The sequence below is a fragment of the Oncorhynchus kisutch genome, linkage group LG21 (genome assembly GCF_002021735.2).
Source record: "Oncorhynchus kisutch isolate 150728-3 linkage group LG21, Okis_V2, whole genome shotgun sequence".
In the NCBI taxonomy this organism is placed as follows: domain Eukaryota; kingdom Metazoa; phylum Chordata; class Actinopteri; order Salmoniformes; family Salmonidae; genus Oncorhynchus; species Oncorhynchus kisutch.
In genome coordinates this window covers 29,265,462-29,291,923 of record NC_034194.2, presented here as the reverse complement: position 1 = coordinate 29,291,923, position 26,462 = coordinate 29,265,462, and the positions used below count along the sequence as shown (strand labels likewise).

The 26,462-nt window shown below is 45.0% G+C and overlaps 1 protein-coding gene across 1 annotated transcript in view; it reads right to left on the bottom strand.

Moving 5' to 3' along the window:
- Positions 1-26,462, bottom strand: part of LOC109884894 (1-phosphatidylinositol 4,5-bisphosphate phosphodiesterase beta-1) — a 241,621-nt gene that overhangs the window by 101,362 nt on the left and 113,797 nt on the right. The window contains exons 4-5 of the mRNA XM_031800167.1: positions 4,408-4,548; positions 2,118-2,197 (exon numbers count right to left, since the gene is read on the bottom strand). Coding sequence (XP_031656027.1) covers positions 2,118-2,197; positions 4,408-4,548 — 221 coding nt within the window. The remainder of the gene's footprint in view (positions 1-2,117; positions 2,198-4,407; positions 4,549-26,462) is intronic.

Here is a 26,462-nt window from a genome sequence, read left to right as displayed (position 1 = left end):
GTCTTTACTGTTTTGAAACTTCTGTATGTGTAATGTTTACTGTTCATTTTTGTTGTTTTGCACTTTATATATTCACTTTGTATGTTGTCTACCTCACTTGCTTTGGCAATGTTAACACATGTTTCCCATGCCAATAAAGCCCTTGAATTGAATTGAATTGAGAGAGAGACAGAGAGACAGAGAGAGAGAGACAGAGAGACAGAGAGAGAGAGACAGAGAGACAGAGAGAGAGAGAGAGAGAGAGAGAGAGAGAGAGACAGAGAGAGACAGAGAGAGAGAGACAGAGAGACAGAGAAGGAGAGAGAGAGAGACAGAGAGAGAGAGAGATGATAATGAGTTGCTAAGAGGAACCGAGGGATGAGTCACAACAAAGTCAACGGTCTATATGTGTGTGAGAGTGTGTGTCTGTCTGTCTGTCTGTGTGTGTGTGTGTGTGTGTGTGTGTGTGTGTGTGTGTGTGTGTGTGTGTGTGTGTGTGTGTGTGTGTGTGTGTGTGTGTGTGTGTGCGTGTGTGTGAGTGTCTGTGTGTGAGTGTCTGTGTGTGTGTGTCTGTCTGTGTGTGTGTGTGTCTGTATGCATGTGAGTGTCTGTGTGTGTGTTTGTGAGTGTGTGTGTGTGTGTGTGGTCTGTATGCATGTGAGTGTCTGTGTGTGTGTGTATGTTTTTGTGTGTGTCTGTATGCATGTGAGTGTCTGTGTGTGTCTGTATGCATGTGAGTGTCTGTGTGTGTGTCTGTATGCATGTGAGTGTCTGTGTGTGAGTGTGTGTCTGTATGCATGTGAATGTGTGTGTGTGAGTGTGTGTCTGTATGCATGTGAGTGTCTCTCTGTGTGTGTGTGTGTGTGTGTGTGTGTCTGTATGCATGTGAGTGTCTGTGTGTGTGTCTAATGCATGTGTCTGTGTGTGAGTGTGTGTCTGTATGCATGTGAGTGTGTGTGTGTGTGAGTGTGTGTCTGTATGCATGTGAGTGTGTGAGTGTGTGTCTGTATGCATGTGAGTGTGTGTGTGAGTGTGTGTCTGTATGCACGTGAGTGTCTATGTGTGAGTGTGTGTCTGTATGCACGTGAGTGTCTGAGTGTGAGTGTGTGTCTGTATGCATGTGAGTGTCTATGTGTGAGTGTGTGTCTGTATGCATGTGAGTGTCTGTGTGTGAGTCTGTATGCATGTGAGTGTCTATGTGTGAGTGTGTGTCTGTATGCATGTGAGTGTCTGTGTGTGAGTCTGTATGCATGTGAGTGTGTGTGTGTGTGAGTGTGTGTCTGTATGCATGTGAGTGTGTGAGTGTGTGTCTGTATGCATGTGAGTGTGTGTGTGAGTGTGTGTCTGTATGCACGTGAGTGTCTATGTGTGAGTGTGTGTCTGTATGCATGTGAGTGTCTGTGTGTGTGTCTGTATGCATGTGAGTGTCTGTGTGTGAGTCTGTATGCACGTGAGTGTCTATGTGTTGTGTGAGTGTGTGTCTGTATGCATGTGAGTGTGTGTGTGTGAGTGTGTGTCTGTATGCATGTGAGTGTGTGTGTGTGTGAGTGTGTGTCTGTATGCATGTGAGTGTGTGTGTGAGTGTGTGTCTGTATGCATGTGAGTGTGTGTGTGTGTGTGTGAGTGTGTGTCTGTATGCATGTGAGTGTGTGTGTGTGTGAGTGTGTGTCTGTATGCATGTGTGTGTGTGATGTGATACATGTCATGTGCAGCCCTGTCCATTTCCTCCACTCTCTCTTCTCCATCTTTTCCTCCATCTCACCCTCACTCTTTCCCTCACTTTCCCTCTCTCTCTTCCTATCTCTCGTCAACTTTTCCTCTGTCTCTTCCTCTCTCTCCTCAACTTTCCCTGTCTCTCTTCCCCACTTTCCCTCTCAATTCAATGGGCTTTATTGGCATGGGAAACACTGCCAAAGCAAGCGAAGTAGATAATATACAAAAGTGAAATAAACAATAAAAATGAACAGTAAACATTCTCTCTCTCTCTCTCTCTCTCTCTCTCTCTCTCTCTCTCTCTCGGGATATGAGTAGTGTGAAGCGGGGCAGAGTGACCCTCCACCCCAGAAGGACTCTGATGGATATGAACAGCACTGCTACCTCTTAGTGTGTGTGATGGTGTGATGTGTCCAGGGACTTACGCTTTCTCCAGGCATGCTTCTCTGGACATGTTCTGGGCCAGTAGGTTAGACGCCAGGCCAAACAACTCTTCTGCCCACTCCTGCACCGGAATAACACACACACACACACACACACACACACACACACACACACACACACACACACACACACACACACACACACACACACACACACACACACACACACACACACACACACACACACACACCATCAGAGGGAAGACACATAGCGGAAGGTCTATTGGAGGTGCAAACTAGCCACCCACACACCAGACCTTATAATTACACACGAATAATATGTTCAGTGTAGGTCTAACTAGCTTAAATAACTCACACTTCATGGACTGAAATAGCGTATTTATTCATTAATTAGTAATAAGCACTTGATACATCCCTTATTCATAATATCTTAATATAAGTGTTGGCCAAACTCCGAAGATGACTAAATTACTAATTTATGTTCTCCCGAGAGGCGCAGTGGTCTAAGACACTGCATCTCAGTGCAAGAGGCGTCACTACAGTCCCTGGCTAATTTCCAGGCTGAATCCCATCCGGCCGTGATTGGGAGTCCCATAGTGCGGCGGACATTTGGCTCAACGTCGTCCGGGTTTGTCCAGGGTAGGCCGCCATTGTAAATGAGAATTTGTTCTTAACCTGTTGAGTGTAGGGGGCAGTATTTTGATGTTTGGATGAACAATGTACCCAAATGAAACTGCCTATTTCTCAGGCCCAGAATCTAGAATATGCATATAATTGTCAGATTAGGATATAAAACACTCTAAAGTTTCCAAAACTGTCCAAATGTTGTCTGTGAACATAACATAACTGATATTGCAGGTGAAAACCTGAGGAAAATCCAACCCGGAAGTGCTGTTTTTCCTGAAAGCTCTCTGTTCCATTGCCTGCCTTTGCTCCATTTAAAGGGATATCAACCAGATTCCTTTTCAAATGGCTTCCACATGTTGTGAACAGTCCTTAGACATAGTTTCAGGCTTTTATTATTTTTTGAATTAGCGAGAAAGATCATGGGTGGGTGCCAGCAGCGTTTTGCATGCGCAACAGTTTGGAGCAGACTATTGAAATAGGAGAGAGAGAGAAAATATTATCGATTATATATTGTAAAAACAACCTGAGGATTGATTCGAAAAAACGCTTGACATGTTTCTACGAACTTTACGGATACTATTTTGAATTTTCGTCTGCCCGGTCGTGACCACTCGAGCCTGTGGATTTCTGAACATAACGCGCCAACCAAATGGATGTATTTTGGATATAAAAATAATCTTTGTGGAACAAAAGGAACATTTATTGTGTAACTGGGAGTCTCGTGAGTGCAAACATCTGAAGATCATCAAAGGTAAGCGATTCATTTTATTGCTTTTCTTTTCTGACTTTCGTGACCAATCTACTTGGCTGCTAGCAATGTTTTGTCTGCTGAGAGAGATGTCCTTACATAAACGCTTGGTGCATACCAAGCTTTCGCCGAAAAGCTTTTTTGTAACCTGACATTCCAGGTGGATTAACAACAATCTAAGCTGTGTTTTGCTATGTTGCACTTGTGATTTCATGAAAATTAAATATTTTTTGTAATTTAATTTGAATTTGGCGCTCTGCAATTCAGCGGATGTTGACGAAAATGATCCCGCTAAAGGCATGGGTGCATCAATAAGTTAACGGACTTGCCTAGTAAAATAAAGGTTCAATATAAAAATATATTTCTTTACCCTACCTGGTCAAATGAATATCAACTAAATCAACTATACCCATAATAAGTCCTTTATTCATGTTTAATAAAGCCCTAATTGTAACGGCTTTCTTGTGGTGAAGGAGAGTCGGACCAAAATGCAGCGTGTAGATTGTGATCCATGTTTATTCAACAAACGTAACACAAATCTAAATACAAACACTACAAAACAATAAACGTAACGAAAACCGAAACAGCCTAATACTGGTGCACATACACACAGAACAAGGACATCAAGACACTAAGGACAATCACCCACGACAAACTCAAAGAATATGGCTGCCTAAATATGGTTCCCAATCAGAGACAACGATAAACACCTGCCTCTGATTGAGAACCACTTCAGACAGCCATAGACTTAACTAGAACAACCCACTAGCTACAATCCCCATACATACACACCACATACAAAAACCCATGCCACACCCTGGCCTGACCAAATAAATAAAGATAAACACAAAATACTTTGACCAGGGCGTGACACTTATTAATGTGTACTAAATACCTTATTTATGTTTCATAGAGGTGCTATTAATGTGTATTTACCTTGGCGATCTCCTCCTGGAAGGCCATGAAGTTGAGATATGTGATGTTGACCATGTCTGGTCCGCTCACCACCGTCAGCATCCTGTTCTCCATCTTCCCCACCAGGGTGCTCACGTCCAGAAGCTCTCGCAGCTTCATGTCCTATTTAGATACAGAAACACAATAACACCGCAGGTAAGTAACTTGTCAATTCCACAACAACATAGTTGTAATACTGTATCCATTCCCTCGCCCACATCGTACACATGGCTTCATGCATTTCACACATGCAGTATTACAACCACGGCAGCTCTAGCAGTCTTGAAGCTTCACAACAATCCTCACAATCCACCCTCCCTGATCTTTGACTTTGTGACTCTCTGGAAGTCCAAATCCAGGAAGTATCAGGAAGATATGACTCCCACTGTCTGGCACCTCTGAAATGACATCAACAACCTAATCAACCAACCAGATCACGATTTGACGTCCTGAGAATGTGGAGCCTGTGGTTGTCTAGGTAACACATTAGACCAATTTGGTCAGAAATGATCAGCTCTTCAAGATGGAAGAGCCACAGAGCTGTGTGTGTGTGTGTGTGTGTGTGTGTGTGTGTGTGTGTGTGTGTGTGTGTGTGTGTGTGTGTGTGTGGGAGCGCATGCGTGTTGTTGTATCATGGTATCCCAGTATATTCGAGGTGGTTGCTTCTCAAAATGGTTAATGAGGTGAGTTACTGGACATGTCCCTACAGGCTACAATGCAAAGGGCTCTCAGTTATCGCCATTACACTGCAACAGGAAACGTCTGTTTCCCTGTATGAGAGACTGAGTGGCAGGGTTGGGGCAGACATGCTCAGTTAGTCTGACTTCACTGAGGGCGGCTGGCTGAATGACGCAACTGATAAATAAGAGATGACTTTAGGAGCTGACAGAATGGAGATTAGTAACACATTATCATCATCATCGTCATCAGTCCATTGGGACCTGGCGGCTCAGCATCATAGAGCGGCTTCTGGTAACGTCAGCTATGATGTCACACATAGACACGCACGCAGTGACTCTCACATTTGAACACACACACACACACACACACCGAGCTGTCACCAACCATTACATTACTTGGGACAGGCTTTATAAATCACTGGCATTAATGTTCAAGTTATGGCTTAATTTGTTATGAATGTACTGCATGTTGTTATGAAATGTACTGCATGTTGTTATGAATGTACTGCATGTTGTTATGAATGTACTGTATGTTGTTATGAATGTACTGCATGTTGTTATGAATGTAGTATGTTGTTATGAATGTACTGTATTTTGTTATGAAATGTACTGCATGTTGTTATGAATGTACTGCATGTTGTTATGAATGTACTGCATGTTGTTATGAATGTACAGCATGTTGTTATGAATGTACTGTATTTTGTTATGAATGTACTGCATGTTGTTATGAATGTAGTATGTTGTTATGAATGTACTGCATGTTGTTATGAATGTACTGCATGTTGTTATGAAATGTACTGCATGTTGTTATGAATGTACTGTATATTGTTATGAATGTACTGCATGTTGTTATGAATGTACTGTATGTTGTTATGAATGTACTGCATGTTGTTATGAATGTACTGTATGTTGTTATGAATGTAATGCATGTTGTTATGAATGTACTGCATGTTGTTATGAATGTAGTATGTTGTTATGAATGTAGTATGTTGTTATGAATGTACTGCATGTTGTTATGAATGTACTGCATGTTGTTATGAATGTAGTATGTTGTTATGAATGTACTGCATGTTGTTATGAATGTAGTATGTTGTTATGAATGTACTGCATGTTGTTATGAAATGTACTGCATGTTGTTATGAATGTACTGTATGTTGTTATGAATGTACTGTATGTTGTTATGAATGTACTGCATGTTGTTATGAATGTACTGCATGTTGTTATGAATGTAGTATGTTGTTATGAATGTACTGCATGTTGTTATGAATGTACTGCATGTTGTTATGAATGTACAGCATGTGGTAAATGCATCTCCTATATTATGTCATCTGTGGATTGACCAGAGGTTGAGAGACACTGTGTCTGTATAGCACCAGAGGTTGTGAGACACTGGGTCTGTATAGCACCAGAGGTTGTGAGACACTGGGTCTGTATAGCACCAGAGGTTGTGAGACACTGGGTCTGTATAGCACCAGAGGTTGTGAGACACTGGGTCTGTATAGCACCAGAGGTTGTGAGACACTGGGTCTGTGTAGCACCAGAGGTTGAGAGACACTGGGTCTGTATAGCACCAGAGGTTGAGAGACACTGGGTCTGTATAGCACCAGAGGTTGAGAGACACTGGGTCTGTATAGCACCAGAGGTTGTGAGACACTGGGTCTGTATAGCACCAGAGGTTATGAGACACTGGGTCTGTATAGCACCAGAGGTTGAGAGACACTGGGTCTGTATAGCACCAGAGGTTGGGTAAACCATGCTTTTGTAATAAGTAACCTTTCATGACACTATTCCTATAGGCTTTAGCTCAGTTGGATAACAAGGTCGTGGGGCAAAATACCTGTGTTCAATACCCAGTTGCTCACACTTGTATGACCAGTGAAATGGTTTATATGATGCCTCCGCATTCAGTAAAGATGCTGGTGTGCTGCAGTGTAAATACACATTTTACATGACATAGAAACACACAGACAACCTCATCACAATGTAAACCATGTAATGGCAGAGCGACTGGGCTCTGCCTCCAAGGCACCAGAAACAACTAACATGATATTTCTCTCCCCTCTGATATCAGGGCAGCATACAAAGTGGTTCCGCTAGCATAATTATTAACACAACAAAGATAGTCTGTAAAGCATTTTGCCGCGGAAGCAAATGTACCCAATCAAACAAAAAGCATTCCGTGCCGTATCACACTGATAAACGTCCCCTACATGTCCCTGACGCCCTCCAATCAAATCACCTGGGTGTATATACTGAGCACACACTGTCTGACAAAAATGTAAAACACATACACGGGCACACACACACACACACACACACACACACACACACACACACACACACACACACACACACACACAAACACTTAACAAACCATGTCTGAGGAATGACAGCCTTAAAGTTTTTTTGCCAAATACAAAGACAGGCCTTACTTCTTGGAAAGGTTGTCTAATATAGGTTTAATTCCCTACTGATTACTGTAGTGTAAAGAGATGGATGGTTGGAGAAACATCTCACGCCTACAGTCTCTCAGACTTGCTAAGAACAAAGGTCTTCCATTCTTCATGAAGCATATGCCAAAGTTAGATGAGGCTGCATAGAATGTTGTTTCAACTAGATCAAGCCATTATTGCTAGAATTTTCTGGAATCATCTTGAGGCCATGGCAGACATCCAGAGAAACGTCTTCTGTCTACATGTACTGTACAGCATACTGATAGATAAAGAGACAGTACACTATATGCAGGTGCTTTGCAGAAATACAGTAAAGTAGCACTCTGCAAATGAATGCAAACCTCATCCTCCACTGAAAGCATCCTAAACAGATTTCTGCCTGTACTATACACAGACAGACACACAGAGGGAGAGTTGTGCTGCACAGTAGTGGGTGGAGACCGGAGACCAGCAAGATCGATAGGCTGAAAAGTGCTGATTTATATGACCAATCAATCTTGCCGCACTTAGATGTTTTTTATTTTACCTTTATTTAACCAGGTAGGCAAGTTGAGAACAAGTTCTCATTTACAATTGCGACCTGGCCAAGATAAAGCAAAGCAGTTCGACAGATAAAACGACACAGAGTTACACATGGAGTAAAAACAAACATACAGTCAATAATGCAGTATAAACAAGTCTATATACAATGTGAGCAAATGAGGTGAGAAGGGAGGTAAAGGCAAAAAAAGGCCATGATGGCAAAGTAAATACAATATAGCAAGTAAAATACTGGAATGGTAGTTTTGCAATGGAAGAATGTGCAAAGTAGAAATAAAAAAATAATGGGGTGCAAAGGAGCAAAATAAATAAATAAATAAAAATTAAATACAGTTGGGAAAGAGGTAGTTGTTTGGGCTAAATTTTAGGTGGGCTATGTACAGGTGCAGTAATCTGTGAGCTGCTCTGACAGTTGGTGCTTAAAGCTAGTGAGGGAGATAAGTGTTTCCAGTTTCAGAGATTTTTGTAGTTCGTTCCAGTCATTGGCAGCAGAGAACTGGAAGGAGAGGCGGCCAAAGAAAGAATTGGTCTTGGGGGTGACTAGAGAGATATACCTGCTGGAGCGTGTGCTACAGGTGGGAGATGCTATGGTGACCAGCGAGCTGAGATAAGGGGGGACTTTACCTAGCAGGGTCTTGTAGATGACATGGAGCCAGTGGGTTTGGCGACGAGTATGAAGCGAGGGCCAGCCAACGAGAGCGTACAGGTCGCAATGGTGGGTAGTATATGGGGCTTTGGTGATAAAACGGATTGCACTGTGATAGACTGCATCCAATTTGTTGAGTAGGGTATTGGAGGCTATTTTGTAAATGACATCGCCAAAGTCGAGGATTGGTAGGATGGTCAGTTTTACAAGGGTATGTTTGGCAGCATGAGTGAAGGATGCTTTGTTGCGAAATAGGAAGCCAATTCTAGATTTAACTTTGGATTGGAGATGTTTGATATGGGTCTGGAAGGAGAGTTTACAGTCTAACCAGACACCTAAGTATTTGTAGTTGTCCACGTATTCTAAGTCAGAGCCGTCCAGAGTAGTGATGTTGGACAGGCGGGTAGGTGCAGGTAGCGATCGGTTGAAGAGCATGCATTTAGTTTTACTTGTATTTAAGAGCAATTGGAGGCCACGGAAGGAGAGTTGTATGGCATTGAAGCTTGCCTGGAGGGTTGTTAACACAGTGTCCAAAGAAGGGCCGGAAGTATACAGAATGGTGTCGTCTGCGTAGAGGTGGATCAGAGACTCACCAGCAGCAAGAGCGACCTCATTGATGTATACAGAGAAGAGAGTCGGTCCAAGAATTGAACCCTGTGGCACCCCCATAGAGACTGCCAGAGGTCCGGACAGCAGACCCTCCGACTTGACACACTGAACTCTATCAGAGAAGTAGTTGGTGAACCAGGCGAGGCAATCATTTGAGAAACCAAGGCTGTCGAGTCTGCCGATGAGGATATGGTGATTGACAGAGTCGAAAGCCTTGGCCAGATCAATGAATACGGCTGCACAGTAATGTTTCTTATCGATGGTGGTTAAGATATCGTTTAGGACCTTGAGCGTGGCTGAGGTGCACCCATGACCAGCTCTGAAACCAGATTGCATAGCAGAGAAGGTATGGTGAGATTCGAAATGGTCGGTAATCTGTTTGTTGACTTGGCTTTCGAAGACCTTAGAAAGGCACGGTAGGATAGATATAGGTCTGTAGCAGTTTGGGTCAAGAGTGTCCCCCCCTTTGAAGAGGGGGATGACCGCAGCTGCTTTCCAATCTTTGGGAATCTCAGACGACACGAAAGAGAGGTTGAACAGGCTAGTAATAGGGGTGGCAACAATTTCGGCAGATAATTTTAGAAAGAAAGGGTCCAGATTGTCTAGCCCGGCTGATTTGTAGGGGTCCAGATTTTGCAGCTCTTTCAGAACATCAGCTGAATGGATTTGGGAGAAGGAGAAATGGGGAAGGCTTGGGCGAGTTGCTGTTGGGGGTGCAGTGCTGTTGTCCGGGGTAGGAGTAGCCAGGTGGAAAGCATGGCCAGCCGTAGAAAAATGCTTATTGAAATTCTCAATTATGGTGGATTTATCAGTGGTGACAGTGTTTCCTATCTTCAGTGCAGTGGGCAGCTGGGAGGAGGTGTTCTTATTCTCCATGGACTTTACAGTGTCCCAGAACTTTTTTGAGTTAGTGTTGCAGGAAGCAAATTTCTGCTTGAAAAAGCTAGCCTTGGCTTTTCTAACTGCCTGTGTATAATGATTTCTAGCTTCCCTGAACAGCTGCATATCACGGGGGCTGTTCGATGCTAATGCAGAACGCCATAGGATGTTTTTGTGTTGGTTAAGGGCAGTCAGGTCTGGGGAGAACCAAGGGCTGTATCTGTTCCTGGTTCTAAATTTCTTGAATGGGGCATGTTTATTTAAGATGGTTAGGAAGGCATTTTTAAAAAATATCCAGGCATCCTCTACTGACGGGATGAGATCAATATCCTTCCAGGATACCCCGGCCAGGTCGATTAGAAAGGCCTGCTCGCAGAAGTGTTTCAGGGAGCGTTTTACAGTGATGAGTGGAGGTCGTTTGACCGCTGACCCATTACGGATGCAGGCAATGAGGCAGTGATCGCTGAGATCTTGGTTGAAGACAGCAGAGGTGTATTTAGAGGGGAAGTTGGTTAGGATGATATCTATGAGGGTGCCCGTGTTTAAGGTTTTGGGGAGGTACCTGGTAGGTTCATTGATTATTTGTGTGAGATTGAGGGCATCAAGTTTAGATTGTAGGATGGCTGGGGTGTTAAGCATGTTCCAGTTTAGGTCGCCTAGCAGCACGAACTCTGAAGATAGATGGGGGGCAATCAGTTCACATATGGTGTCCAGAGCACAGCTGGGGGCAGAGGGTGGTCTATAGCAGGCGGCAACGGTGAGAGACTTGTTTTTAGAGAGGTGGATTTTTAAAAGTAGAAGTTCAAATTGTTTGGGTACAGACCTGGATAGTAGGACAGAACTCTGCAGGCTATCTTTGCAGTAGAATGTAAAAAATGGTAGAAAATGGTAAAAAATGGTAGCCACGTCATCAATCAGTGGATTGAAAAATCACTTTCAATTTCTAAAACATAGAACAGCAAAGTGCCCCTAGGTAGCGATGGGACTCTGATAGATGAGATGAGAAGGGTTTGGTGTTGAGACACATCAAGTGCCCCTAGGTAGCGATGGGACTCTGATAGATGAGATGAGAAGGGTTTGGTGTTGAGACACATCAAGTGCCCCTAGGTAGCGATGGGACTCTGATAGATGAGATGAGAAGGGTTTGGTGTTGAGACACATCAAGTGCCCCTAGGTAGCGATGGGACTCTGATAGATGAGATGAGAAGGGTTTGGTGTTGAGACACATCAAGTGCCCCTAGGTAGCGATGGGACTCTGATAGATGAGATGAGAAGGGTTTGGTGTTGAGACACATCAAGTGCCCCTAGGTAGCGATGGGACTCTGATAGATGAGATGAGAAGGGTTTGGTGTTGAGACACATCAAGTGCCCCTAGGTAGCGATGGGACTCTGATAGATGAGATGAGAAGGGTTTGGTGTTGAGACACATCAAGTGCCCCTAGGTAGCGATGGGACTCTGATAGATGAGATGAGAAGGGTTTGGTGTTGAGACACAGCAAAGTGCCCCTAGGTAGCGATGGGACTCTGATAGATGAGATGAGAAGGGTTTGGTGTTGAGACACATCAAGTGCCCCTAGGTAGCGATGGGACTCTGATAGATGAGATGAGAAGGGTTTGGTGTTGAGACACATCAAGTGCCCCTAGGTAGCGATGGGACTCTGATAGATGAGATGAGAAGGGTTTTGTGTTGAGACACATCAAGTGCCCCTAGGTAGCGATGGGACTCTGATAGATGAGATGAGAAGGGTTTGGTGTTGAGACACAGCAAAGTGCCCCTAGGTAGCGATGGGACTCTGATAGATGAGATGAGAAGGGTTTGGTGTTGAGACACATCAAGTGCCCCTAGGTAGCGATGGGACTCTGATAGATGAGATGAGAAGGGTTTGGTGTTGAGACACATCAAGTGCCCCTAGGTAGCGATGGGACTCTGATAGATGAGATGAGAAGGGTTTGGTGTTGAGACACATCAAGTGCCCCTAGGTAGCGATGGGACTCTGATAGATGAGATGAGAAGGGTTTGGTGTTGAGACACATCAAGTGCCCCTAGGTAGCGATGGGACTCTGATAGATGAGATGAGAAGGGTTTGGTGTTGAGACACATCAAGTGCCCCTAGGTAGCGATGGGACTCTGATAGATGAGATGAGAAGGGTTTGGTGTTGAGACACATCAAGTGCCCCTAGGTAGCGATGGGACTCTGATAGATGAGATGAGAAGGGTTTGGTGTTGAGACACAGCAAAGTGCCACTAGGTAGCGATGGGACTCTGATAGATGAGATGAGAAGGGTTTGGTGTTGAGACACATCAAGTGCCCCTAGGTAGCGATGGGACTCTGTTAGATGAGATGAGAAGGGTTTGGTGTTGAGACACATCAAGTGCCCCTAGGTAGCGATGGGACTCTGATAGATGAGATGAGAAGGGTTTGGTGTTGAGACACATCAAGTGCCCCTAGGTAGCGATGGGACTCTGATAGATGAGATGAGAAGGGTTTGGTGTTGAGACACATCAAGTGCCCCTAGGTAGCGATGGGACTCTGATAGATGAGATGAGAAGGGTTTGGTGTTGAGACACATCAAGTGCCCCTAGGTAGCGATGGGACTCTGATAGATGAGATGAGAAGGGTTTGGTGTTGAGACACAGCAAAGTGCCCCTAGGTAGCGATGGGACTCTGATAGATGAGATGAGAAGGGTTTGGTGTTGAGACACATCAAGTGCCCCTAGGTAGCGATGGGACTCTGATAGATGAGATGAGAAGGGTTTGGTGTTGAGACACATCAAGTGCCCCTAGGTAGCGATGGGACTCTGATAGATGAGATGAGAAGGGTTTTGTGTTGAGACACATCAAGTGCCCCTAGGTAGCGATGGGACTCTGATAGATGAGATGAGAAGGGTTTGGTGTTGAGACACAGCAAAGTGCCCCTAGGTAGCGATGGGACTCTGATAGATGAGATGAGAAGGGTTTGGTGTTGAGACACATCAAGTGCCCCTAGGTAGCCATGGGACTCTGATAGATGAGATGAGAAGGGTTTGGTGTTGAGACACATCAAGTGCCCCTAGGTAGCGATGGGACTCTGATAGATGAGATGAGAAGGGTTTGGTGTTGAGACACATCAAGTGCCCCTAGGTAGCGATGGGACTCTGATAGATGAGATGAGAAGGGTTTGGTGTTGAGACACATCAAGTGCCCCTAGGTAGCGATGGGACTCTGATAGATGAGATGAGAAGGGTTTGGTGTTGAGACACATCAAGTGCCCCTAGGTAGCGATGGGACTCTGATAGATGAGATGAGAAGGGTTTGGTGTTGAGACACATCAAGTGCCCCTAGGTAGCGATGGGACTCTGATAGATGAGATGAGAAGGGTTTGGTGTTGAGACACATCAAGACGTGTCAGAACATCAAATGCATATTTCACTGATGGATTTTTGTTGTTTGAACAGCGGAGCCTTTTGATATTGTTTTGTAGGGTTGTAGATGGAACAGGATAAGACAAGTTCATTACCATACCTCTACAGCTGACTGTGTGTTGTTGAGAGAGAGAGAGGAAGAGAGAGAGAGAGAGAGAGGAAGAGAGAGAGAGAGCGAGAGAGAGAGAGAGGAGAGAAGGAACAGCCCTGAGATTTAATTTGCGCTGGTGCATTATGGGAGCAGTTGGCGGCGTGCCTGAGGGTCCTGTTGCCGCGGCGATGGGAGATTTAGAGCCAAGTGGGGGGCAGTATTACCCCTTCAAGCCTATGTGTGTGTATTACCCCTTCAAGCCTATTTCTCTGTGTCTGTGTTTGCGAGGAAAAGAGAGAGAGAAAGAGATTGGTGTGTGTTGGGAGGTGTGCCTGAGAATAAGGGTGTCTGTTGCTTGCTTTCAGCTGTAGCGTGGGAACACAGTGCTCAGTCATTTTAAATATTCAGTACAGGGGAAGTGGTCCTCTTAGCAGGGTGATGCAGCCTGAAGGGATGGCCTTCCCTGCTCCCTGGACTGTCGCAAACCCTTACCCTTACACACACACACACACACACACACACACAGCTCTGTTTTCCTTGATTCCCATTCAAAATCCTATTTTCCGTAACACCAAACCCTAAACCTAACCCTAACCCTAACCCTAACCCTAACCTTAACTCTAACCTTAACACCTAATCCTAATTCTAACCCTAGCCCTAATTGTATTCCCCTAAACCTAGGGGAAACCCAGAAGCCTAAAATAGCCTTTTTCCTTTTGGGGGCCGACAAAATGTAATGAATTTTCCTTGTTTTACTTCTGGTCCCCACAAGGATAGTAAAACCAAACACACACACGACCACCACACATATACAAAAACATACACTCATGCAGACACGTTTGTCTCTGCCCAGGCGCAAACAGACGCCTGCCTGCCCACTGACACACACAGTTCTGAGCATCAAAACACACAGAGAGAGAGTGTCTGTCTGCAAGCTGTCTTCTGACCTTGTCCTTCTCCTGACTCCTGTTCTCATACTTGATGATCCCAAACATCTATCAGTTTCTCTACTCCTCATCTGATGATACCTTTACTTTCCCTCATTATCCATTTATCCACCGCCATGTACGTGGCTACAGCGACTACATCTGCTCACCTCCAGACCTCATACAGCTGACCTCTTCTCTTCACACTGAGTCTCTTTAATGGTAGTTCATTATAAGAACAACATCAGAATTCACCGGAGCGTGAAGGTATCTGAGGATTAGAAGTAAGAGTTCTAGAAGTCATTGAAGAAGAAACTCCAACACACCAGATTTCTTGTACGATCCACCATGTGGATCTCAAAAAAAATTGGGGTCAAAACCCCTCAAAGTTTACTTGAAGGTTTTAGACCAGGAACTATTGACCCACCTGCAGGAGCAACATGCAACCATGTTTTAGACCAGGAACTATTGACCCACCTGCAGGAGCAACATGCAACCATGTTTTAGACCAGGAACTATTGACCCACCTGCAGGAGCAACATGCAACCATGTTTTAGACCAGGAACTATTGACCCACCTGCAGGAGCAACATGCAACCATGTTTTAGACCAGGAACTATTGACCCACCTGCAGGAGCAACATGCAACCATGTTTTAGACCAGGAACTATTGACCCACCTGCAGGAGCAACATGCAACCATGTTTTAGACCAGGAACTATTGACCCACCTGCAGGAGCAACATGCAACCATGTTTTAGACCAGGAACTATTGACCCACCTGCAGGAGCAACATGCAACCATGTTTTAGACCAGGAACTATTGACCCACCTGCAGGAGCAACATGCAACCATGTTTTAGACCAGGAACTATTGACCCACCTGCAGGAGCAACATGCAACCATGTTTTAGACCAGGAACTATTGACCCACCTGCAGGAGCAACATGCAACCCTGTTTTAAGAATAGTGTAATTGTCATGTCCTAGCAGCAGTCCTGCAGGTGGCTAGCCTTGTTGACTAGTGGAGCGGCAAGATGGTGGGGTGGGACAGAAAACGCCTGGAGTAGATGGAGATGAATTATGGGTAAATCATTCCCAGGTGTAACAGATGTCCAGCAAAGACAAGAAGACTGGTCTCGGCACCAGTGTAGCAGGTGTGATCGTACTTCCTAACTCTCTTTGAATTGATAACTCTTTGAGTTTTTAAATAAAGGACTGTCCAGTCAGCGATCCCAGTTGATTTGTGTTTATTCTGTCAATAGATTATTATTGACATTTTTTAATTGAACCTTTATTTAACTAGGCAAGTCAGTTAAGAACAAATTCTTATTTCCAATGACAACCTACCCTGTATGTTGATGGCTGTACATTTGTGATTCGTCATTTGCATTTCAATATCAGACTGCATTTTGTAATCAAACATAACAATGACATAAAATAGTACAAAATACAATACATGGAAGTACCTGACAATAGAAACAAGGAAGCACATTAGATGTGCTTCCTTGTGTGCTTCCTTGGCTGGGGTAGGTTGTCATTGTAAATAAGAATTTGTTCTTAACTGACTTGCCCAGTTAAATAAAGGTTCAATATTTAAATAAAATGTTATGTGCAAGACAACAGTATGTTGATGGATGTAGACTCGTGATTTGTCTGTAAAGAACTGTGAATTAGCAGGAGCTAATGTGACCATTACATCTCGAGCATGGTAGCTAACTGGCTCGTCCCAGAAGCCCCAATATCTAACAGGTGCCGTACACATACAGTACCTTCAGAAAGTATTCACACCCCTCGACTTTTTACACATTTTGCTTTGTTACAGACTCATTTTAAAAGGGATTACATTTATATTTTTGGTCAGTGGTCTATACACAATACCCCATAATGTCAAAGTGGAATTATGTTTTTAGACATTTTTACAAATTAATTAAAAATTAAAAGCAACACTCTGTACCCCACAGAGTGAGTCAGGCAGTGATTTTCAAACACAGATGAAACCACAAAGACCTGGGAGGTTTCCCAATGCCACAAAGACCTGGCAGGTTTTCCAATGCCAGAAAGACCTGGCAGGTTTTCCAATGCCACAAAGACCTGGCAGGTTTTATCCAATGCCACAAAGACCTGGGAGGTTTTCCAATGCCACAAAGACCTGGGAGGTTTCCCAATGCCACAAAGACATGGGAGGTTTACCAATGCCACAAAGACCTGGGAGGTTTCCAATACAACAAATACCTGGGAGGTTTTCCAATATCACAAAGCCCTGGGAGGTTTTTCAATGCCACAAAGACCTGGGATGTTTTCCAATGCCACAAAGACCTGGGAGGTTTTCCAATGCCACAAAGACCTGGGAGGTTTCCCAATGCCACAAAGACCTGGGAGGTTTTCCAATGCCACAAAGACCTGGGAGGTTTTCCAATGCCACAAAGACCTGGGAGATTTTCCAATGCCACAAAGAAGGGCACATATTGGTAGATGGATAAATAAATGAAATCAGACATTGAATATCCCTTTGAGCATGGTGAAGTTATTCATTACACTTTGGATGGTGTATCAATACACCCAGTCACTACAAAGATGCAGGCATCCTTCCCAACTTAGTTGCTAGAAAGAAAGGAAACCTCTCTGGGATTTCACCATGAGGCCAATGGTGACTTTAAAACAGTTACAGAGTTGAATGCCTGTGACAGGAGAAAACTGAGGATGGATGAACAACACTGTATTTACTCCACAATACCAACCTACTTGACAGAGTGAAAAGAACGAAGCCTGTACAGACTAAAAATATTCCAAAACATGCATCCTGTAATACTGAATAGCAATTCACTTTTTGTCCTAAATACAAAGTGTTATGTTTGGGGTAAATCCAATAGAACACATTACTGAGTACCACTCTTCATATTGACAAGCATAGTGGTGGCTGCATCATGTTATGGGTACAGTATGCTTGTAATCGTAAAGGACTGGGGCCAAATCTAAACTGGAGTTGCTTACCACGAAGACAGTGAATGTTCCCGAGTGGCCGAATTACAGTTTTGAGTTAAATCTACTTAAAAATCTATGGCCTGAACATGGTTGTCTAGCAATGACCAACAACAACCTACTTGACACAGCTTGAAGAATTATGTAAATAATAATGGCCAAATGTTGCACAAACCAGGGTGGGAAGCTCTTAGAGACGTATTTACATTTGAGTCATTTAGCAGAGTGCATTCATCTTAAGATAGCTAGGGTGGACACGCTCAATAAAGAGGTTATCAGCAAAGTCAGAGCTAGAAGGGGGGGGGGGGGGTTGAGATGAAGAGGGGGGTTATTTAATACTCTTTGAAGTGGTAGGGTTTCAAGAGCTTTCAGATGCTGGGCGGGATTCTGCTGTCCTAGCTTCAGGGGGAAGTTGGTTCCACTATTGGGGTGCCAGGACAGAGAAGAGGTTGGACTGGGCTGAGCAGGAGCTGAAGGACCATGAGACCAGAGGTGGCAGAACGAGGTATTTCTGTATTTCATTTTCAAATATATTTGCAAACATTTCTAAACACGTTATCACTTTGTCATTATGGGGTATTGAGTGTAGACAGGTGAGAATAACTCTCAATTTAATGCACTTTGAATTCAGCCTGTAACACAACAAAATGTGGAATAAATGGCACTGTATATACACACACCAGGACATGTACATAGTAAACACATTGTAAATATGCCAATAGAATACAGCATTGCAGAACGTGAACTACCGCTTGCATGCATCAGACTGGAATAACTGTGCCTATATCTGCAAGCACGACCAATGGAATAACACCTTGTGTGTGTGTGTGTGTGTGTGTGTGTGTGTGTATGTGTGTGTGTGTGTGTATTTGAGCGTGTTAAAAATGTATCTGTGTATGTTATTTTGCGTTTGTCCATTATACACACCACCTCATATTGATCATATTTTACTCAATCCCTTCATACTTGACTCCTTTATTTGACTCCATCCCTTCATATTTGACACCTTTATTTGACTCCATCCCTTCATATTTGACTCCTTTATTTGACTCCATCCCTTCATATTTGATTCCTTTACTTCATTCCATCCCTTGGTAGTGCAGTGGTTCATTAAGAAGGTCATGCTGCATCTGTGGAGCCTGTTTTAGCCACGTCACAGTGGAGCACAGCAGAACATATAAGCATGGATCCTATTAGGACTATGAGACCAGCCTTTCTCCCTCAGCCTGCTCCATTTCCCGCAAACGACACCCCTAATAATCGGACACACCACACACACACACACACACACACACACACACACACACACACACACACACACACACACACACACACACACACACACACACACACACACACACACACACACACACACACACACACACACACACAGACACAATCTGCAGCTCCTGTCACTTTCAAACACTCTGGAAAGTATACAGACATGCATTAGTAATTGTAATGGATCAGATTGATGGGATACTTCTTCAGATGCTCAAAGTGCTTTACATTGGGGTCTCCCAGTGTGTGGAACCAGCCTAGAGTGCAGAGTTCCTTCAAAACTCAAGAGTCAATTCAAGCGTGATTCTCCATTAATGTTGAGTCCAATAAATCTTGAGACTTTTGTAACTAATTTGTTGTTAATCCTTTGTTGTGAAGGGCATGTGTGTGTGTGTGTGTGGGGGGGGTGCAATGAGATCAATAAGTCATTGAGACGTAGGCTACCGCCCGTTTGTTGTGAATCATTTCAATAAGATCGGTACAGCATTTGTCAATAGAGCTCCCCTCAGATTGACTGGGCTAAACTGATAATCAGTCCAGCAAGGTTAGGAAATGATTCAAACTGTCAGATCGGAGGAAGCAAATGATTGCCTGCATAAATCACTGCAATCCTTTAGGATTCTTGCTAATGGTGTAGCTAGTAGTAAGAGTATTAAGAGATAGAAAGAAAAACAACTGTGTGAGTATGTGGGGGAGTGGGTTGGTGTATGTGTGAGTGTGTGGGGGGTGGGTTGGTGTATGTGTGAGTGTGTGGGGGGTGGGTTGGTGTATGTGTGAGTATGTGGGGGAGTGGGTTGGTGTATGTGTGAGTGTGTGGGGGGTGGGTTGGTGTATGTGTGAGTGTGTGGGGGGTGGGTTGGTGTATGTGTGAGTATGTGGGGGAGTGGGTTGGCGTATGTGTGAGTGTGTGGGGGGTGGGTTGGTGTATATGTGAGTGTGTGGGGGGGGGGGTGGGTGGGTTGGTGTATGTGTGAGTATGTGGGGGGTGGGTTGGTGTATATGTGAGTGTGTGGGGGGTGGGTTGGTGTATATGTGAGTGTGTGGGGGGTGGGTTGGTGTATGTGTGAGTGTGTGGGGGGTGGGTTGGTGTATGTGTGAGTATGTGGGGGGTGGGTTGGTGTATATGTGAGTGTGTGGGGGGTGGGTTGGTGTATGTGTGAGTATGTGGGGGAGTGGGTTGGTGTATGTGTGAGTGTGTGGGGGGTGGGTTGGTGTATGTGTGAGTATGTGGGGGAGTGGGTTGGTGTATGTGTGAGTGTGTGGGGGGTGGGTTGGTGTATATGTGAGTGTGGGGGGGTGGGTTGGTGTATATGGGTATGTGTGTAGATGTGTGTGTGTGTGTGTGTGTGTGTGTGTGTGTGTGTGTGTGTGTGTGTGTGTGTGTGTGTGTGTGTGTGTGTGTGTGTGTGTGTGTGTGTGGTTGGTTGGTGGGTGTATATGTGTGTGTGTGGGGGGGGGGGGGGGAGTCAGTTAGGACATCTACTTTGTGCATGACACAAGTCATTTTTCCAACAATTGTTTACAGACAGATTATTTCACTTATAATTCACTGTATCACAATTCCAGTGGGTCAGAAGATTATATACACTGAGTTGACTGTGCCTATAAATTATGTCATGGCTTTAGAAGCTTCTGATTTGAGTCAATTGGAGGTGTACCTATGGATGTGTTTCAAGGCCTACCTCAAACTCAGTGCCTCTTTGCTTGACATTAAGGGAAAATCAAAAGAAATCAGCCAAGACCTCAGAAAAAAATTGTAGCCCTCCTCAAGTCTGGTTCATCCTTGGGAGCAATTTCCAAATGCCTGAAGGTACCACGTTCATCTGTACAAACAATAGTACGCAAGTATAAACACCATGGGCCCAGTTGTCATACCGCTCAGGAAGGAGATTCATTCTGACTCCTATAGATGAACGTACTTTGGTGCGAAAAGTGCAAATCAATCCCAGAACAACCACAAAGTACCTTGTGAAGATGCTCGAGGAAACAGGTACAAAAGTATCTTTATCCACAGTAAAACAAGTCCTATATCGACATAACCTGAAAGGCCGCTCAGCAAGGAAAAAGCCACTGCTCCAAAACCGCAATAAAAAAGCCAGACTACGGTGTGCATCTGCATATGGGGACAAAGATCGTACTTTTTGGATAAATGTCCTCTGGTCTGATGAAACAGAAATAGAACTGTTTGGCCATAATGACCATCGTTATGTTGGAAAAAGGGGTAGGCTTGCAAGCGAAGAACAACATCCCAACCGTGAAGCACGGGGGTGGCAGCATCATGTTGTGTGGGTGCTTTGCTGCAGGAGGGGCTGGTGCACGTCGCAAAATAGATGGCCTCATGAGGGAGGAAAATGATGTGGATATATTGCAGCAACATCTCAAGACATCAGTCAGGAAGTTAAAGCTTGGTCACAAATGGGTCTTCCAAATGGGCAATGACCCCAAGCATACTTCAAAAGTTGTTGGAGTGGCCATCACAAAGCCCTGACCTCAATCCCATAGAAAATTTGTTGGCAGAACTGAAAAAGCGTGTGCAAGCAAGGAGGCCTACAAACCTGACTCAGTTACACCAGCTCTGTCAGGAGGAATGGGCCAAAATTCACAATTTTTATTGTGGGAAGCTTATGGAAGGCTACCCAACATGTTTGACCCAAGTTATACAATTTAAAGGCAATGCTACCAAATACTAATTGAGTGTATGTAAACTTCTGACCCACTGGGAATGTGATGAAAGAAATATAAGTTGAAATAAATAATTCTCTCTACTATTATTCTGACATTTCACATTCTTAAAATAAAGTGGCGATCGTAACTGACCAAAGACAGAATTTTTACTAGGATTAAATGTCAGGAATTGTGAAAAAATAAGTTTAAATGTATTTGGCTAAGGTGTATGTAAACTTCTGACTTCAACTGTACATGTGGGTGGGTGTATATGTGTGTGGGTGGGTGTGTATTTGTGTGTATGTGTTTGTGGGTGTTTATGTGTGTGTGGGTGGATGTTTGTGTGTGTGCTATAAGTGATTCAATGAACCATTCTCTAACATTCAATTCCACAACATTGTTTCTCACTGAAAATGCTTCCTCACCAGCTAAGACATCCCGCTGTTGTGACAACAGCAGAAATAGGAAACCTGTTACTTATCTCTAACCTTGTATTTACTCTGTCTCTCTCTCTATCCATTTCTTTCCCTCTCTCTCTCTCTCCCTCCCTCTTCCCCCCTCTCTCCCTCCCTCTTTCTCCCTCTCTCTCCCTCCCTCTTTCTCCCTCTCTCTCCCTCCCTCTGATTCCCTCTCTCTCTCCTTCTCCCCCCTTTCTCTCTCCCTCCCTCTCTCTCCCTCTCTTCCCCCTCTCTCCCTCTCTCTCCCTCCCTCTTTCTCCCTCTCTCTCTCCTTCTCCCCCCTCTCTCTCTCCCTCCCTCTCTCTCCCTCCCCCTCTCTCTCTCTCCCTCCCTCTTTCTCCCTCTCTCTCCCTCCCTCTTTCTCCCTCTCTCTCCCTCCCTCTTTCTCCCTCTCTCTCTCCCTCCCTCTCTCTCCTTCTCTTCCCCCTCTCTCCCTCTCTCTCCATCTCCCCCCTCCCCCCTCTGTCTCTCTCTCCCTCCCTCTCTCTCTCTCCCTCCCTCTCTATCTCTCTCTCACTCCCCCCTCTCTCTCCCTCTCCCTCCCTCCCCCCTTCTCTCTCCCTCCCTCTATCTCCCTCCCTCTCTATCTCTCTCTCCCTCTCTCTCTCCCTCCCTCTCTCTCCCTCTTTCTCCCTCTTTCTCCCACTCTCTCTCTCCCCCCCTCTCTCTCTCCCTCTCTCCCTCCCTCCCTCTTTCTCCCTCTCACCCCCTCTCCCCCCCTCTATCTCTCACTCTCTCTCTCCCTCCCTCTCTCTCCCTCCCTCTCTCTCTCTCTCTCTCCCTCTCTCCTCCCCTCTCTCTCTCCCTCTCTCTCCCTCCCCCCTCTCTCTCTCTCCCTCTCTCTCTATTTCTGCTGCAGTCCTGTCTCAGTATGTTATGATGTGTTAGCTACATCAGTTGTGTGATGTAGAAGTGTAGAGCTCTGGGCCTCCTGAGAGGCGCAGTGGTCTAAGGCACTGCATCACAGTGCTAGCTGTGCCACTAGAGATCCTGGTTCGAGTCCAGGCTCTGTTGCAGCCGGCGGGGAGGCTCATGGGGCGACGCACAATTGGCCCAGCATCATCTGGGTTAGGGGAGGGTTTGGTCGGCAGGGATGTTCTTGTCCCATCGCGCACTAGCGACTCCTGTGGTGGGCCGGGTGTAACACTGACATGGTCACCAGGTGTATGGTGTTTCCCCCGTCACATTGGTGCGGCTGGCTTCTGGGTTAAGTGGGGATTGTGTCTAGAAGCAATGCGGTCTGGCAGGGTTGTGTTTCGGAGGACTCATGGCTCTCGACCTTTGCCTCTCCTGAGTCCATACTGGAGTTGCAGCGATGGGACAAGACCGTAACTACCAATTAGATTCTGCGAAATTGGAGAGGAAAAAGGGTCAGAGAAGAAAAAGAAGAAGCTCTGAGGTTGGGTCATCAGATCTTTCTTCCTCCAGCCTGGTGTACAGCCACTTCAAAGGATGACAGTTTCCCCTCTTCCACTCTCCAACACACACAGCTTGAAAACTATACATTCTCCAACACCTACAGCTTTAAAGCTATACATTCTCCAACACCTACAGCTTTAAAGCTATACATTCTCCAACACCTACAGCTTTAAAGCTATACATTCTCCAACACCTACAGCTTTAAAACTATACATTCTCCAACACCTACAGCTTTAAAACTATACATTCTCCAACACACACAGCTTTAAAGCTATACATTCTCCAACACACACAGCTTTAAAACTATACATTCTCCAACACACACAGCTTGAAAGCTATACATTCTCCAACACACAGCTTTAAAACTAGATATTCTCACACTCACACAGCTTTAAAGATAGATATTATCCAAATAACAAACACTCTTTACACACTCTCCAACACACACAGCTTTAAAGCTAAATGTTCTCCAACTCACCCAGCTTAAAAGCTACACACTCTCCGCTCATACCTCTCAACACACAATCCAACTCAAACCACACACGCTGCACACTCTCCGCTCATACCTCTCAACACACAATCCAACTCAAACCACACACGCTACACACTCTCCGCTCATACCTCTCAACACACAATCCAACTCAAACCACACACGCTGCACACTCTCACACACATTACATAAAGCTTTGCTACAGACTCTCCAAATGGACAAAACTTTAAAGCAGATCAAACAGGCTGTTTGCAGTCTCCCCTAAAACCCAGAGACCCTTTCTCCTTCTATTCTGGCTCTGGCTCTGCAGTTTTCCTACAGAAACTGCAGCTCCGTCTCTCCCTAAGATGCCTCATATCACGAGTGATTAGTAGGATTGGTGATGGGAGAGCTAATGATGTTAGCGTACGTCTGGCTCAGAGCCAGTTAACTAAGCTCACATGTTCACAGCATACTGGGTATAGCTGTGATAGAGAGAGAGAGAGAGAGAGAGAGAGAGAGAGAGAGAGACCCCTGATACTGTGGAATTGAAGCTGGGAGAGCAGGTGCTGGCTAATCTCTCTCTTCTCCCCTCTTCCCCTTTCTTCATCTCTCTCCTCTTCCTCTCACTCCTCTCCTTCTCTCTACTTTTCCTCTCTCTCCTCTTCCTATTCCTCTATCTCCTCACCTGTTCCTCTATACCCTCTTCCTCGCTCTCATCTTCTTCTCCTCTTCCTCTATCTCCTCTTCCTCCATCTCCTCTTCCTCTCTTCTCTCCTCTTCCTCTAATTTTCTCTTTGTCTCCTCTCTTCCTCTCTTTTCTCTCCCCACCTCTCCTCTCCTCTGACCCATGAGGCCCAGAGGATAAGGTCAGATAATGATTGGTCATCTGTCAGGCGACACATCACTGACCATGGTGTGTGAGAATAGATGGTGGTAGGATGGAGAGAGGTGTGTGTGTGTGTGTGTGTGTGTGTGTGTGTGTGTGTGTGTGTGTGTGTGTGTGTGTGTGTGTGTGTGTGTGTGTGTGTGTGTGTGTGTGTGTGTGTGTGTGTGTGTGTGTGTGTGTGTGTGTGTAAGTGTGCATGTATGTGTGTGTTATAGAGCTTGCGTGGGATTAATGATCTCTCATTTAAAATCGTCCATTACAGCTTTTAATTAACCCCAGAGCAGCATGAGATGGAGTGTGTGTGTGTGTGTCTGTGTGTGTTTGTGACGGAGTAATATTCAGGGCACATATTAAGCCATTTTCTAAAGGGTAGGACATAAACCGTAATATACCCTATATATACAAACATATGTGGACACCTATTCAAATTAGTGGATTTGGCTATTTCTGCCACACCCGTTGCTGACAGGTGTATAAAATCATGCACACAGCCATGCAATCTCCATAGACAAACACTGGCATTAGAATGGCCAGTACTGAAGAGCTCAGTGACTTTCAACGTGGCCCTGTCCTAGAATGACACCTTTCCAACAAGTCAGTTCATCAAATGTCTGCCCTGCTAGATCTGCCCCAGTCAACTGCATGTGCTGTTATTGTGAATTGGAAACGTCTAGGAGTAACAACGGCTCAGCCACAAAGTGGTAGGCCACACAAGCTCACAGAATGAGACCGCCGAGTGTTGAAGTGCGTAGCGTGTAAAAATAGTCTGTCCCCGGTTGCAACACACACTACCGAGTTCCAAACGTCAGCACAAGAACTGTTCGTCTGGAGCTTCATGAAATGGGTTTCCACTCCCGAGCAACCGCACACATGCCTCAGATGACCATGCACAAAGCCAAGCGTTGGCTGGAGTGATGAATCACGCTTCACCATCTGGCAGTCCGACGGACAAACCTGGGTTTGGCGGATGCCAGGAGAACGCTACCTGCCCGAATGCATAGTGCCAACTGTAAAGTTTGGTGGAGGATGAATAATGGTCTAGGGCTGTTTTCGTGGTTGGAGCTAGGCCTCTTAGGAAATCTTAACGCTACAGCATACAATGACATTCGAGACGATTCTGTGCTTCCAACTTTGTGGCAACAGTTTGGGTAAGGATCTTTCCTGTTTCAGCATGACAATGCCCCCGTACACAAAGCAAAGTCCATACAGAAATGGTTTGATGACATCGGTGTGGAAGTACTTGACTGTCCTGAACAGAGCCCTGACTTCAACCCCATCGGACACCTTTGAGATGACTAGGAACGCCGACTGCGAGCCAGGCCTAATCGCCCAACATCAGTGCCCGACCTCACTAAAGCTCTTGTGGCTGAATAGAAGCAAGTCCCACAGCAATGTTCCAACATCCAACGGAAAGCCTTCCCAGAAGAGTGGAGGCTGTTATAGCAGCAAAGGAGGGGAGCAACTCCATATTAATGCCAATGATTTTGGAATGAGATGTTTGACGAGCAGGTGTCCACATACATTTGGTCATGTAGTGTGTGATGATAGCCCCTCATTTTAATGTCTGAGGAAAACGGCTCGGGTTTCAAATGTTCTGTACATCATCATTCACACTCTATTATGGACTAAGAGCGCCGATTTCAATTGAAGAGTTAG